This window comes from Solenopsis invicta, chromosome 2 (assembly GCF_016802725.1).
Source record: "Solenopsis invicta isolate M01_SB chromosome 2, UNIL_Sinv_3.0, whole genome shotgun sequence".
Classification (NCBI taxonomy): Eukaryota; Metazoa; Arthropoda; class Insecta; order Hymenoptera; family Formicidae; genus Solenopsis; species Solenopsis invicta.
In genome coordinates, this window is record NC_052665.1 from 21,933,303 (window position 1) to 21,950,000 (window position 16,698).

A 16,698-nucleotide genomic window follows, 5' to 3' on the forward strand; every position below is an offset into this window, starting at 1 on the left:
TTTTCAAGATACTAAGGAGTGGCTGGGAGAACCAAAGACAGGATGTACACAAGATTGTACTTGAATAAGAGCAGAGAGCCTTGGTATTGTTGTGTGCCCGCCTTGTGGAAGCGGTTATTATCGATTCGCGCGAGACGATCGATGAACGCGACAGAAAAGGATCGTTTCCCTGCCAACGTTTTGGTTTGGACGTGACGCGAAACTGCGAAACGGACGTTTGTTTGGATCCCGCGATTTGTCAAATTGTAAAAAAAGTGAATAATAAAGTTCGGAGTTGTCTTATAAAAGTGCGTCTAGTCATTCTGTGTTGTGTGTCCGATTCCCTTTTTGCGTGTGTCGCGTGTGTCTGTCTCGCCGAGTGCAACATTTAGGGGCTTGTTCGACCGTTCTCGAATTGTTTTCAAGGATATAAAAACAAACCATAACAGAATCAAAAAAGCAAATTTGCACGCGTTTGGTGAAGTGGCAGAGTCCTCGCGTGAAGACGGCGGAGACGGAAGCTGTCCTTCGTTCAACTTTAGAGGTGCTGAGGAAAATGCGTGAGAAGCGATCCATTTATCTACAATATCGAGAAGAGTTAGCGACTTTTGTCAATGCGATGGAGAGCTACAACGTCTTCGGGAGGGTGAGTCCCAGTTGCGCACAGACCCAATTGGACACTACCAATCACGTAATCTAATCTAACCCAACCAACGGAAAATACTCTAGGCATCGGCTGCTATGATTGGTAGTGTCCAATCGGATCTGTGTGCAACTGAGACACTCTTTCGGGAGACATAGCTAAGTCCTTCTAAAAATGTTTATTTACGTGCGGAAGGTTTTGCTTAAAACGTTGGAGACGCATTGTGTCCGCGTTGCTTGGTTGTGAAGAGTTTTCTGTCGGGTGTTCGAAGCACGTTGTTTCTGTATCACTTGCGCGCAAGCAATTTTCCGTTGGATGGTCGAAACGTGTTACGTCCGCGTTGCTTGTGAGCAAGAAGTTTTGCGTTGAATGAACGAGGGGACGTGTTGCGGTCGCGTTGAGAGAGAGAGAGAGAGAGAGAGAGAGAGAGAGAGAGAGAGAGTTATAGTTTTAGCTTAGAATTTCTTTTTTTAAGATTGAGATTTTGTCCCAGAAAGGAGGAAGACGATCTGAGATTTCTTTCTTTTAAAAGGGTGTTGGTTTGGTAATGACTCAGACGGCGCTCGGTAACTCGTAGCAGGGCCCGGGGTAGAGTAGGAGGCCGTCATGCTTCCTTGGAAGTCCTCGCCTTGGGGGATGGATTCATGGGACCGTTGTTTTCTCAGAAGCTTAGTTTCTATTATTTGAGAATTTCTTGGTTTAGCTCAAGGGAATGGATTTGCAGCGAACGATGTTTAACTTCCCGAAGCGGAGGCCCGGGTGAAAGCAGAAAGTCGTCGAGTGAATTCTGATTTCAGAAGTGGACGACGATTGGTAACTTATGGCAAAAACCCAGAGTAGAGCAAAAGGTCGTCGTTTTTATTTGATTTTGCTCAAGACAACGCTCGGTAATCTATGGCAAGAGCCAAGAGTAGAGCAGGAGATCATTGAATGGATTGTGATTGCAGACGCGGACGACGCTTGGTAACCTGTGGAGCCCAGGGTAGAGCAGAGATCGTCATTTTGGTCTGAATCATCGAAGACGATTCGGTTATCCGGCAAAAACTGGGGATAGAATAAAAGAAAGTCTAAGATTTTCTCTTAGCAAGATGTTGATTTGGGAGTGACGCTGACGACACTCGGTAACTCGTGACAGTGGCCCGGGGTAAAGGTCGTCGTGGTTCTCTAGAAATCCTTGCCTTGGGGGAAGAATTCTAAAGGTTGTTCTTTTGTCAGGAGTTGAAAATAAACTTCGATTCTTTTTCTTCTGAATCGTGGAGGACAACGCTCGTTAACCTGAGACAAAAGCACAGGGTAGAACAATTGTCAGATCAGAATCTTTTGCGTCAAATTTTGTTTGAATTGTAAAGGACAAAAATTCTTGACTAAAAGGTTTTTCTCTTGCAGGGTTATGTTGTTTAAAATGTAATACGTCGGATTTTAATTTGTTTTAGTTAAAAGTTTGTTTGTGACATCTTTAGTACGAGAAGAATTTCATCTTTTGCGGAGTTTGATTTCTTCAACTTTCTAAAAGAGACCGCCTTGCCCCGGTTTTTGAATCGAAGTTTTCCCGAAGGCTTGAGGGCAAATGTCGAAGCGGGAACATAAGGAGCCTTAAAGGCGTTGGGTCGTTGAGAGCTTATTCCCCCCCCCCCCTTGTCCGAAGAATAAAGAAAGAAGCGCGCAAGGTGAAGAGTAGAAACGAGCAAGAAGTCATGAAGATTTGTCGGAAGCCTTCTGAGTTAGCTGTTGGGACGACAACTTTTAAAAAAGGGGGCAGTGTTGCATGCCCGCTCTGAGGAAGCGTCTAATATCAATTTGCGCGAGGCGATTGATAAGCCTGACAGAAGAAGATCGTTTTCTGTCAACGATTGTTGTTGTGGTTGTCGTAGTCTTAATCTTTTAAACGGACCGTCATGTATTTACATTAAAGTTATTTTTATTAAGTTTGTCTTTTTATACCGTTAGCGCGCGTGTTATTGTAGAGCATTAATGCGCAAATACGAGACGACCTACCTGGTCGTAACATTCAAAACTATTGCAAGAGTTTTTGTAAAACAATAACAAAGTCAAGTGATAGCAAAGTTCCATTAGAATTGCATACAGATCAGGGAAGAAATTTTGAATATTCTTATATCTAACTTGGTTGTTAGGAATCAAAAAGACAAGAACTACTCCACTTCATCCGCAATCCAATGTCAGGTAGAACACCAGCATCAAACATTGTTGAATTATTTAGCGAAATTTGTTTCTGAGAATCAAAAAGATTGAGATCGTTAGGTTCTTTTAGGTTTATTAGCGTATAGATCTTCTAAACACAAAGCCACTGGTTTTACTCCTTCAGAATTATGTTTAGATCGAAACTTGAGACTTCCTCTAGATCTTCTTCATGGTTATCCTCCGAATTTTTGAAAAACTTTTTTGGTTGCAAATTTTTACAATAAAGGAAAAAATGAATTTGTTTCATGATTTAGCAAGAAGATGTATTGAGATAAAATCTCAGACAATTAAAACATTATAAAAGGAAATTGGGAAAAGCTCCTAAAAGAAGAACTTTAGAGTAATTGGGAGGGTTCCTATAAAATCGTTAGAAAATTAAATAATGTTGTTTGTTTGAAAGTCTGGAAGGTATTAAAATAAAACAGTTCATTTAAATAGGTTAGCCACTTTTCATGAAAGGTAATCGTGTTAGGAAATTAATGTGTCGACAATCGGAAACCCATAGAAAACAAATAGTCTATTAAGTTTATTTCTATTTGCGGGAATACTCTTTCTTGTATTTCTGTTTTTCAGTATTAAGAAATTCGTAGAGATGGCAGAGAGGACGTGTCTTTGTCGACGAGAGCTACGGCGCTAAAAAGGAAGTGATTGTTATCTAAAATCTGCTCCGCCCGCAGTTTTTTTAACTGTGGTTTTTTCGTGTGGACGTTGGGCAAACCGGAGCAGGGATTTGAGGAATCTTGCGTGACGAAGAGTCCACAGTCCATCTTTAGTACAGCACTGCGCAACAATCCGCCTAAACAAACAAACACTGTAACATATACGACAAACTTGTCCACCCGAACAAACCTCCACACCACACCGCACCTATGCTTATATTTATGCCTAATTCTCTTTCCATCTTATATCTTAATTTACATTCTTCTTTTGCGTATCCTCACAATTCTTCTTTCTTTCTTTGTACCTCCATTCCTTGGTTCTTCTCCTTCGGTGATTTCAAATCATTGTATCGCGAATAATTACAATTTTGAATGGGAGAACGTAGAAATTCTAGATAAAGAACCATCGTTTGTAAAAAGATCGATATCTGAGATGCTACGCATCAAAAAACAACAAAAAGGACTCAATGAACAAAGTCATACCTAATTTCTTCCTGAAGCGTACCTTTCAATTCTCGAACGTATTTTCTCTCATTAATGTCTCATCCCTTCCTTCTTCCCACTCCCATCTTTCTATTCTAACATTTCTCTTTTGTCGATTTCTTATTTGTGTTGTGTCATTTGTATCGACTAGTATTATCTAAGAAATAATTTTCAGAACTTACATGTATAATTTACATTAATTTACGGACTAATATTTTACAATTTCTTATTGCTATTCATTTCCTACAATTTTATTATTTTGACTTGTACAAATTTCATTTTATTATATTTATTTCTTTTTGTATTTAGTTATTTTTTATACTTCTTTGACTTTCTATGTTATTTAAATCCTTTTTACAATTTTACTTTTTTGACTTGTACAGCTTTCAATTTATTATTTCTATTACTTTTTGTTGTAATCTTATTAGTTTTATATTTTGACTTTAAATTCTTTTAGTTTAATTTATTAGTATTTGTTCCAATTTAAATTTTTACATATTGTTTTTAAGTTGCATTTTATACTGTTTTACCAGATTCAAAACCGATGTCTTAACACGGTTCTCAAGATTATTTCTTAGATTAAAGCGATTCTATATCTTGTCTGCACGTTTTTGAAAGCGGATATCGCAGTTTCACATTTAATAAGATTGTAAGCACACGGAAACGTGCGCATGCCTTGAAAACTTCTTCACCATACTCGCGAATGATGCCTCAATAGTGTTCAGCAACACAACGTTAGGATGTCGAGTCTTGTTGGAGTGTCGCTCAATCATGCACCACACAAAATAATCTAGCAGATAAAGTCCGGGCTGTTAGCAGGCCAAAATTCCTTACTCCGACACATGTTCATGTTTTTGAAGAACCGATTCTACACTAAGTGGCTCTAAGAATCTTCTTTGGACTCTTCGGAAGCCGCATGGCGATAAGTAATGTCGTAAATTGTCGATTTTGGGTAATCGAACTTTATTATTTCGGTTACGGTACCGCGCGAAGATTTTCAACAAGTACGGCTCTTCGGTTATATTCTAGACACTGCTTAATCAGCTCGGTTATGACAAAGTTATGTTTTTGTTTCTAATGAATGAGACTTACTTGAATGCTATCTAGTTGCCGGCTCACAAGTTATTATACGGCAAAAATTTTAATTTGAAAATTGTCCGGAATCTACTGGTACACCCTGTAAATATTTCACTCACTTAAGAGGGGGTGTTAGTAATACAGTAATCTAATGAGTATGTGCATGGTGTGAAGGCACTTGAAGTGTCCACATTAATTTTTGAATTATTAATTATTAGATAGAAGAAATATTTAACAATATGAATTTGAATCCTTGTTGTTGTTAAGAACTGTCCACCTTTTGTTTCGTTACAATATGTGATACTCCATACAAGGACGGAGACTTCTGATTTTTCTGGGTGTGAAGTACCTCATTGAAGCAGGGAGGGGGGGTGTAGGTAGTTTTAATAATATTTTGTTATATATATGAAATATATTTTCTGTATAAGTTTAAGATATCACAAAAAATCTTATGCTATTTTTTAGATACATATATTATTATATTTAACGCTATAATTATATTATAGCAATATCTACTCGTAGAAATAAACTTCGTAAACACAACAGAAATATTTGCTGTAAGTTATGACATATCAGAAGAAAGTAAAGTATACTTAATGTTACATAATGAACTTCCAGTCAAAGATCCAGTAGCGTATAAAAATTTTTTTAAGATTAAATAAAAAACAATTTAAAGATTTATTTAAGTAACATTTTAATTTAAAAAAATCTTTTCTAATATAATGGAGGTAAAAAAATTTCTTATGTTTAGTTCAATGAAGAGAAATGAGATCTCGAGCACGAGGTAGGCACGCACGATTAACAACAAAAGTATGGGAAGTTTAGGTAAGATATGTAAAAAGTGGGGGGATACGAGATATGAGAGTTGGGTAAGAAGGGCGGTAGCATGCAGCGTGGGCACCATAGTCAAATATTGTTTTCTGTCAAAAATTCTTGAAATTTATTAACAATTAAAATATTTTTTTTAAATACCCCGAATTCTGGGTGTGGAATTCCACACCCACGGCAGTTCTGGGTGTGGAATGCTTCACACCCAGCATAAGGAAGTCTCCGTCCCTGATTCCATGTGTAAGTATTTTGCATTATTTATATTTCTCTAAATCTATTTCTCATACTTAAATATTTGTCTATTAAATGTCTAACAATACATTTGACACTGAGTATATTTAAGTAATTCAAATAAAATCAGAATTTCTGCACTAAAAATATAAAATTTTATGTGAAACAGCATTCCATACACACGTCATGTTTTAAAAGAATGAGAGCGAGTATTCGCCTCAATGTTACAACATGTAGCTCCTAAAGGTTCACTGAAGTATGAACCTTGGTATGAATTGGGGAGTCGGCTGCGGTGGCGCTTAGATATAACGCCTGTAGTCGCACTTGACTTACGAGAAATCCCCCGCAGCGTGGCCGCCTAGCGGTGGCGCCAGCACTCATTTGTTCGCGTGGGGTCTTACACACGGCGGAACTGAATATTGTCGTGTCACCAAATTATTGATAATAAGTTGCTATTTAGAATCTTTAACAATATTCACCAAATATTCTACTTCTTATATTAAACTTATGATATCATACGTGACATCATTTTGCTGACATATTGCTGTCATTATGACATATACAAATGCAAGCTCATGACAAGCCGACAGTTTGCTGTCAACATGATATGTTATTATTATTAAACGTTTGCTCTTAACATTTCATTAACTGATGTTATGTTTTTGCTCTCCTGTTGCTGACTCAATTTTACGTTAAATTCTGTAGCCAGTAAATTGCCTGCAAATTCACAACAATACGTGCAATGTATTAATTTGCCCGATATGCTGAATCTAGCTTGGTTATCTGGGATATAACTATTTTAGGCAACTGTTTCATTTTTTGTTATTTGCTTGTAATATTAATATAACAGCAACATAACAAAACTTATTGTTATGCCCGTTCGGCCGAGCTTGAGAAGCTAACCGAAGGAAGATCGATCGATTAGACAGAAGAAGCGCGGTCGGTTTTTGTTCTGTTTCGGGACGCGAAATTGTCAAGCGATATAATTCCGCTACAAATTAATTGTATATAGTGATCTAATTAAAGTCAGTGGTTTTTTTTTTTTTAAAGTGCCTGGTTATTTCGTGTTGCGCGTTCGCGCCTTCCTTCGTGAGAGTTTTGTGTGTTTGTCTCGTCGAGCACAACATTTTGGGAGTCCGATTTTGGACCACGAAATGAACATCTCGGAAGATTTAACGGCGACTCCTGCGAGAGCGGAGGGACGTCCTCTTCGTAAGAGAATGCGTCTCCGTACACCTGCCAAACCTCGACTCTCCACCGAAGCAAATTTTCTTCGGGCGGTCGACGTGGAATTGCGTTAGCTTCCAACCTCATACTGAGAGACAGAAGCTGCGGCAACATGAGAAGGAAATGCAGGCACTGCTCCAGAAGCGCGACGAGAGGCTTCAGTGTCTAAAGGAGCGGTTACAACATTTTTTAGGCCAGTCGTTACCTTTCTCTGTAATATTCCTCCAATCGCGGAGATTCCTTGGAATTCCTGAAACGCAGGCGTCAATTTTAAATTAAAGCCGGATATTTTTGACGAAAGTGTTCCGCTGCGCGAATATTTTACACAATTTGAATTGATTGCGCAGGCAAGTAACTAGGAAGATTCTACGAAGGCGGTCGCGTTAACTTCGAGTTTGCGGGGAAAAACGCGTTCAGTTCTAGACGGAATAACGAAATTAGAAAATTTAAGTTATGGAAAAATTAAATCAAAAACTCGAATTACGTTTTGGAGAAGGTCATTTGTCTCAAACACTCTTTTACACTCAATTCACAATTCGTAGACAAAAATCTGGAAAAGATTTGGCTTTGTTTGGAGCAAAATTAGAACGACTTACGCGTTTAGCTTATCCGGAGTATTCTGAGGAAGTGCGTCACAAGATTGCTTGTGCTCAATTTATTATTGCAGTCTCTGATGGATTTTTGAGACGCACTTTCCAACTTGAAGGAATTACTTCCTTGCATTCTGAATTGAGAGGGCTAAAGCAATTAAAATTATTTAAGAAAACAATTTTTCTCAAAAAAGGGAAAATAAAGAAGTAGGGAATGTTTTAGTTTAGGTTTTGTAATTTAAAATAAAAGATGTGGGAAAGAGTTACGATTTTAGGTTTAGGATTTTTTCTTTTCGAAATTAAAATTTTGTCTTGGGGGGGGGGAGAAAGACGTTGTCTCGATCCTTTTTCTTCCTGAAGGGCATTGAATTAGGAATGACACGGGCGACGCTCGGTAACCCGTGGCAGGAGCCCGGGATAGAGCAGGAAATCGTCGTGCTTCCCTGGAAGTCTACGCCTTGGGAGACGGGTTCGAAGAATCGTTCTTTCTTCGGAAACTGAGAATGAGTTTCAATTTCTTTTTTTTAGAATTTCTTGGATTGGCACAAGGGAATGGATTCGCAACAAACTGTGTTTAGTGTTCCAAAGCAGAGGCTCGGGTAAGAGCAGAAAATTGTCATTTTTGTTTGATATTGCTCGAGACAACGCTCGGTAACCTGTGGCAGGAGCCCAGGGTAGAGCAGTAGGTCGTCATTTTGGTCTGAATCGCGGAGGACAATGCTCGGTTACCCGTGGAGCGAAAGAGTCTAAAATTTTTTATTCTCCCAGAAAGGTGTTGGTTTGGGAGTGACGCTGGCGATGCTCGGTAACTCGTGGTAGGAGCCCAAGGAAGAGCAGGAAGTCATCGAACTTCCCTAGAAATCTTCGCCTTGGGAGATGAGTTCTAAAGATTGTTCTTTTGTCAGGAGCTGAGAGTGAATTTCGATTTTTCTGAATTATAAAGGATGGTGCTCGGTAACCTGAAGTAAGAGCACAGGGTAGAGCAGAAATTCGTCAGATTTGAGTCTTTCGCAGGAAAATTTTATTTTAGAATTTTGTTTAAGGTATAGAGAAAAACAATTATTGATTTTAAAGTTTTTCCTTGCAGGATTTTGTTATTTAAAATTGAATACTCGTCGAATTTTGTTTTTCATTTCAGTTCTAAGGATCTTTTGAAATAATGTTCTTCGTGTGGAGGATCGCTATAGTACTTCTTTTAAAGAAGACTGTCTCGCCCCGAGTTTTTGAGCCGAGGTTTTCCTCGTGGGACTAAGGGCAAATGCCGAGGCAGGAGCTTGGTGAGTCTTTCGTTGGGTCCACGGTAGATACCCCCACCTTGTTCGAAGTTTTTTTGAAGAAAGAAGATTCCTCAAGAGTGAATTCTTTGTAGAGGATTTCTCTGAAGAGGCTATTCTTCTAGAGAAGAGGATTTCTTTAATAAGCAAAAAAATTCTAGTAGTGTCGTTTGAATTCGAGGAAAAGTGGATCAGAATGTTATGAACAGTAACACTCAGATAAGTCTTGGAGACGACAAGAAGTCTGACATTTAAGAGAAAATGGTTGTCGAGACGACAACTTTTAGAAAGGGGGGCAGTGTTGTGCCTGTTCGGCCGAGCTTGAGAAGCTGGCCGAAGGAAGATCGATCGATTAGACAGAAGAAGCGCGGCTGGCTTTTGTTCTGTTTCGGGACACGGAGTTGTCAAGCGATATTTTGAAATAATTCCGCTACGAATTAATTGTATATAGTGATCTAATTAAAGTCAGTGTTCTTTTTTAAAAAAATGCCTGGTTATTTCGTGTTGTGCGTTTGCGTCTTCCTTCGCGAGAGTTTTGCGTACTCGTCTCGTCGAGCACAACATTAGCACCATTTAGCGACACGCAATTCACGTTTGACGTCCGACTTATTCGACGTACGACGATACGATGTTCCGTGATACGTTTGAATTCCCCATTTGGATGGTGATTGTGAATATGACTGCTAAAGTGGGTTTAGTTTCTAGAAGATTGGGAGTCTGTGGAACATCAGAGAGAATAATTACTGAGGAGCATTCGGCTATGGAATCAGATCAAATGCACTTAAAGCTCTGCTCGTAGAGGTTATAATCATTATTTTATAAAAATAGTTTGGGCGTGCTAACGCAGCTATAATATATAACGCGGAAATCGTGTTTTTCGCATAGAATTAGTTTAAAAACATGTGTCAACAACTTTCAAAAAATTCATACAAAGTACGGTCAAACGTGTTAGCTGCGTTAGCATGCAACAAATTATTTTATAAAATAAACAGCTTTGAATGCATTCGGATTCCATGGTCGAATGCCCTTCAACCATTGTTCTGATTATTATTTATGCTGTAACTGATGTATAATACTTATACTATCGGTTTCCATGTGCTTACAGATGTATTTTAGTATGTTGTGAAATTAATTCACTCTCTTAACGTAACAGATTTCAGAATGTTTTTACAATAAAATGTGTTCTGTGCAAGAATACATGAATTGCAAGAGGTTTATAAAACCAAATACTTGTTAATAAATTTGTTTTTACCTTCCTGCTTTTCTTAAATTTAAGATCTCACTTTTTAGGTAAGAACAAATTTTACTTTTGCAAATTTCAGTCTTTACCACTCTTGTCATGGCTATAATTAGTTTTCTGATTGTCTGTGTGTAAGATTTTATAAATAACCAAGTTTATAATCATAAGACAATAAGTCGAGTACCTTTCTTTCGTTGCATATGCTTTTTATTAAGATTTTGACTCACATAGGCTAAAGTGTAAAGCGTTACAAAAATTTAAATAAAGCTGTTAATGCCATAATTAAAAAAGTTAAAAAAATTCAGGAATATGTAATGCGCATAAAGATTTGTTTAATACTAGAATTACTAAAAAACTTATTTATATTTTGTATATACTGAATAAAATATATACTTGTAAAAATACTATATATCTTTATAGCTTGATTTCCTCAGATTTTTAATGAAAACTATCATAAAACGAGTCTCTCGATCTTCTAGAAACAAAACTTACTTTTACAGTCATATTTATTATCATTTGCTTCCACGAAAAATTAATGCAAAAAACAATAAATTATAAAAGGTTTATAATTATTTTTGTTTCCTTGTTAAAACATAATTTCCTAGAAATATGTCTTGCATATACTTATCCCAGAAAAGATCTTTGGATTAATTCTCTGTAAAAGCAAAAAATTACTTAGTTTGCTTTTACTTAGAATTAATTTGAAAACTTTTCTGGGATTAAGATGTGCAAGAAGCAAATTAGGTTAAGAGGTAGATGTAACATCATCAGTACAACAATATAACAACGATAATCTGTATATAACAGCAACGTTTTCTTTCAGTTACATGTTATGCAGATACAATATAACTGTAATATTCTTTGAGTGGGAAATTACAACTAACATGGACGTTACATGTAACGCACACGTTATATTGCGTGTTACCTTCAGGTTTATTGCATCAACGTTGCTGTTGTAACTGTGTTTGCTGGGTAACAATTTTTCCTCACAGGTGGTTCATGTTGTCCCAAAAGCCTTTCTTAAATCAATAAATGACTCCTCCCTTTCAAATATCAGGGAAAAATGGTTCATTAACCTATTAGTAGCCCAAATTACAAAAAAAAAACAATTCTTTTACAATTAGAAAACAACTTTTCCTTATCGTTGGTTGACAGAAGAAAAGCAATTTTTGAATACATAAAAAATATTGAGAATAACTTGTACAAATTGAGACCAGATCAACATTTGAACGTCAAAAATCTTTCAATACCAATTATCAACAATATTCTTTCTTAATGCTACAGCAAAAAAATGAAGTCACTGACAAACTAAACTTCTTGATGAAATCTACTACGATATTTACATAAAATAATCCAGGAATAATTTTCACAATGGCGGATAAAGGCAACATCACGGTAGCTTTAAACAGTAATACTTACAAACAACAAATATTGTGGATGCTTAAAGATCAAGACACTTACGTAAATATTAAGAAAGACCCGACCAATATTATTGATAAAGAACGCGCGGGATTTACTGACAAGGTGAAAGAAACGCAGTTATATCACGGAAGCCAAATATAAGAGTGTACTGTAGCGAAGGCAACCTCTCGAGAGCGTATGGTCCTCTTAAGGTTCACAAATCGGGAGTTTCTTTCAGGTTAATTATTTCATCAATTGATAGCCTCTTTTACGATCTGGCCATCTTTTTGCATGAACTTATTAGGTGTACAACTTAGTTCGGTCCGTTTTCAAAAGATGGCTCTAGGTGTTATAAATGGTTGATAGTGACAGCTGATTTTTGTTGTATCGTGAAGTGTCAACATCTGTCAACCAAATATTGTTTACAAGCCTTTGAATTTTGCACAACAAGTTTAATTTTTACTGCGTTGAAAATGTCGAGTTTTGTTCCAAATAAGCGCCATTTGCGGCAAGTTTTGATTTTCTGTTTCAATTGGAAAAAAAATGCAGCTGAAGCGCATTAAATGCTTGTGGAAGTGTATGGTGAATCTGCACCATCAGATAAATCTTGCAGAGAATAGTTTTGACAATATAAAAGTAGTGAATTTAGGGTGAATGCACCGATTGTGGCGACCTTAACCATTTTTACAACTTTTAAAATAATTTTTTTAAAAATAATATATCACATGAAGAAACTATTTACTTAAATACATTATTTAATATCTTAATTTTTAATTTTACAAATTAATTTCAGAAAAAAACTTAAAAATAATGAACAAGTTAAATAATTGCAAAAACTTCCTTTTACACTATTTTTGGCCACCTGTATACCTGTTATGGCCATGTAGTTTGCCTATTTTGGCCACTTGTGCACTAATTGTGGCCATGTAGGGTGCCAATTTTGGCCATCTAAAAAATTTAACATAACAGCAAACTTTTGTTCAAAATAAAAGGGGATAGTAAATAACAAAAATGTAAAATATCATATTTTTTAATGTTTATCAAACAAAAAAATTGCAATTTGATTATTTAACATATTATTTCATATATATTTATATGTTTCTTTAATCTTTGCGGGCAAATCACATTTGTGGGTACTAATCACAAAATAACAAAATATTTTATAAGTCTTATTATTAGATAAACTAAACACATTAATTTCATGTTTCATGTTTTATTAATAAGTACATTAAAACCTAAACTTTTATTTTAATAATTTGTACTTTTTAGTATTAAATATTAAATTATATTTAGCTTTCTTTGGCTCAGTTCTTATCAGACTTTTTTATAATTAAACGTTGAAAATATATTAGTATTTAAAGAAAATAATTAGTAATATTAGTAAATCAGTTTTAACATGTCAACACTAATACAAATCATTCTAGAATTATTTTTTTCCTTTTTTTCTAATTTTATTCTTTTTGCTGCTAATTTAATTTGTTTTGCTTCTTCTCTTTTTTGCAATCTAATCTTCTTTTCTTCTTCTTTCTTTTCTAATCGCCTTTGTTTTTCTTCTTCTTTGGCTTTCATGACTTCTAACCATTTTTCAGAAGTAAGCACAGAAGGTAAACGTTCTGTTTGCACTCGTTTCTTCTTGGTATTTTTGGGTTGAGGCCATACAAGAATGTCTTTTAAAGCATTTTCTGGAGATTTATTAAATACTATTTCACAGTTAGGATCTGTATAGTTTACATCACTGCTACCATTGCGTGGCTGACTACTAATTACTTGATGATTACCCGAATTGTCTGCTACACTTGTGTCACATGTAGTTATTGAAGAATTAGTTTCTTCACTAATTTCCAAAGCGACTGATGCAGATTCTGTAACATCCTTATTTTTATCTTGTTCGAGACTAGACTTACCTAATTAAAAATAGTTACTTATCAATTAAAATATATAATAATTATTTATACCGTATTAGAATGTCATTTTTATAGTCTGTTAAAATCTACAAAGCCTTAATAAATATAATGAATAAAATAATAGACAACTGTGTGAATACTTGTATTTTCTGTCATAGATAATCTAGTTGTAGTCTCTGGTAAATCAGAATTCGTATTGATAATTTCAATAACAACAGGCTCAATTTCTGTGATACATTGTTCTTGACCAAAAGTAGTTGTACCTAATAATATTATTTATTTATAATCATGCATAAGATATATATATATATATATATATATATATATATATATATATATACAGGGCGATTCAGAATAACCCGTTGTCTTTCAAGGGACGTATTCCTGATCGAATTCTAAGACGATTTTTGCTTTGCCAAAAATTTGTCGGACGCTTAGAATTTGAAATATCAGCCGATTAAGTTAGCGTATCACGGGTCGAATACAGATGGTACGCAGAGGCGGCGCGGGTGTGTCGTGAGGTGCCTGCTGCGCTCAGCTGATACAACACACAAGTCTTTCTTCCCTCTCACACACACACACACACACACACACACACACACTCTCTCTCTCTCTCTCTCTCTCTCTGTCACATCACAATGCTTTAACTGAAAAATGTAATTAATTTTCTTCTTAATTTTAATGATTTTAATAAGAGAAGTGCCAGGAAATTCTTTGTACAGTCGAAGAATCGAACAAAGAATTGCACAAAATCTACAAAAGTATTTACATTTCAAGTTTTTAGAAACAGTAGTACTTTTTTTGTCACAGAAAGAGAGGAGGGGGGAAGAAAGAGAGGGAGAGAGAGAGAGAGAGAGAGAGAGAGAGAGAGAGAGAGAGCGCGTGCTTGCATAAACAAGTTTGGACATGCATTTACTTACGTATTATTCTGTCAGCGATCAATTAGTTGTCTCCACGATGAGACAGACCAAAGTTTCGTTGATCCTCTCGTAAATTATCACTTTAGTATCGTAATGCACAATTCATAATACACATTCACTTGATCGATAAAACTTGAGTAACTAATTAACGAACACTTCGAGTAACGATCACTGCAAATAAGTATTAGTCATTCGGCGTGCGAAAATATGTAGCTCGAAAAAACTCGTGTTTACGCGAGACGAACAGACAACACGCGCCTGCGCCTCCCCCCCAGTGCCTCCGCGGCGAATCGAAACGTCACGCAAGATGCGGTGGCACTGGGGGGGGGGTGGAGGCGCAGGCGCTGACCCCCCGCGAAGATTGTATAAATAGAAAAATCACGATCGATGCATCACTCAATAACCCTTCGATTATTAGGAGCGTTAAGAAGATCGCTAAGAAGACGATATGGCAGGATACACCGTCGCAGAATACTACGACATGATGATGGTCCTTGGAGAATGTCAGGGGCTACCTTACGTAGCTTCAAGAAGATATGAAGAATTATATCCGGATAGGCCAAGACATCCCTCGGGCAGCGTTATACTTGCAACAGCTCAACGGTTTCACGAAACCGGTAGCGTGTTACCACAGAAGAAAGATTGTGGCAGAAATCGCAATGCAAGAAATTTGCAAAATGTGGAGACAGTTCTTCGTGATGTCGAACAGCAACCTGATACTAGTATTCGGGTTATTGCTCGCGAACACGGATTGTCTTACTCCACAGTTCAGCGAATATTAAAAGACGAAAAACTTCACGCTTATCACTATACTAGCGTGCAAGATTTGCGAGAGGAAGACTATCCTCGAAGAAGACCATTTTGCGAAAATTTCCTGAGGAGAGTAGAGGATGATCCGGAATTTCCTTCTCGAGTGATATTCAGCGATGAGTCGCTGTTCACTCGAGATGGAATTTTCAATTGTCACAACATGCACGCATGGAATGACGATAATCCTCACGTTAGTCGACTCAGGAATTTTCAAGTTAGATGGAAATTTAATGTTTGGGCCGGAATCTTCGGCACCACGATATTGGGTCCGGTAATTCTTCCGAACATCTTAAATGGCGTATCGTACGTCGAATTTTTATCGGAAAATCTTCCCGATTTTTTGGAAGATGTGCCATTAGCAGACAGAAACAAAATAATATTCCAGCAAGATGGTGCCGGACCACATAATGCCCGAGTGGTCACAAATTTTTTAAACGAACAATTTCCTGACAGATGGATGGGTCGTTATGGACCAATACGCTGGCCCGCTAGATCTCCGGATCTTAATTCATTAGATTTCTTTTTATGGGGACATTGCAAAGAAATCATTTACAGGAAGCTTCCTGAAAACGTAGAAGAGTTAAACAACAAACTCCATCATGCAATTTGGAATAATGAAGAAGATGTTTTGGAAAGGATGCAAGAAAATCTGTTAAGACGCATGAGAGCCTGCATCACGATGGACGGTGGTCACTTTGAGCACTTGTTATGAAGAAAACTCTTCGAAGAGAATTAATCTGCCCTTTTCAGGGCAACCAAATAATTTATTTCGAGGAACTATCTTTTGGTTTTAACAAATTATTACACTGAGAAAAAAATTTATTTGAATACTTGCAATGACACAATTTATTAAATCTAAATAAATATTTATTCAGTAAAAAAATGATAGTTAAATTACATTAGTGATTCTTGTATTAAAAAAATATTTAATTACATTTAATAAATTATGTCATTGCAAGTATTCAAACAAATATTTATTAAAATTCAATAACTTTTTTTCTCAGTGTAGAATCTCTTGATATAAAAAAAATAATTTTAATAAAATAAATAGAAAAATATTTTTCAATAAATTTTATTATTAAAAACAGTATTAATCACTACTTTACTTTTAAATTGCCGCGTTCTAACTTCTGTTCGACCAATCACGCATTCATATTCGATCATAACGTAACCCATAAAATCAGTCGGCTCTTTCCTGTTGTCGAGTAAACACGTGTTGTCTGTTCGTCGCGC

General features: G+C 36.3%; 1 protein-coding gene across 1 annotated transcript; it reads left to right on the forward strand.

Annotated features, from left to right (window-relative positions):
- The first annotated feature begins 15,103 nt into the window (after positions 1-15,103).
- Positions 15,104-16,177, forward strand: LOC120356996. Its single transcript, XM_039446172.1, has one exon. It carries the CDS (start codon positions 15,104-15,106, stop codon positions 16,175-16,177), a length of 1,074 nt encoding a protein of 357 aa, XP_039302106.1.
- Positions 16,178-16,698: the final 521 nt, after the last annotated feature.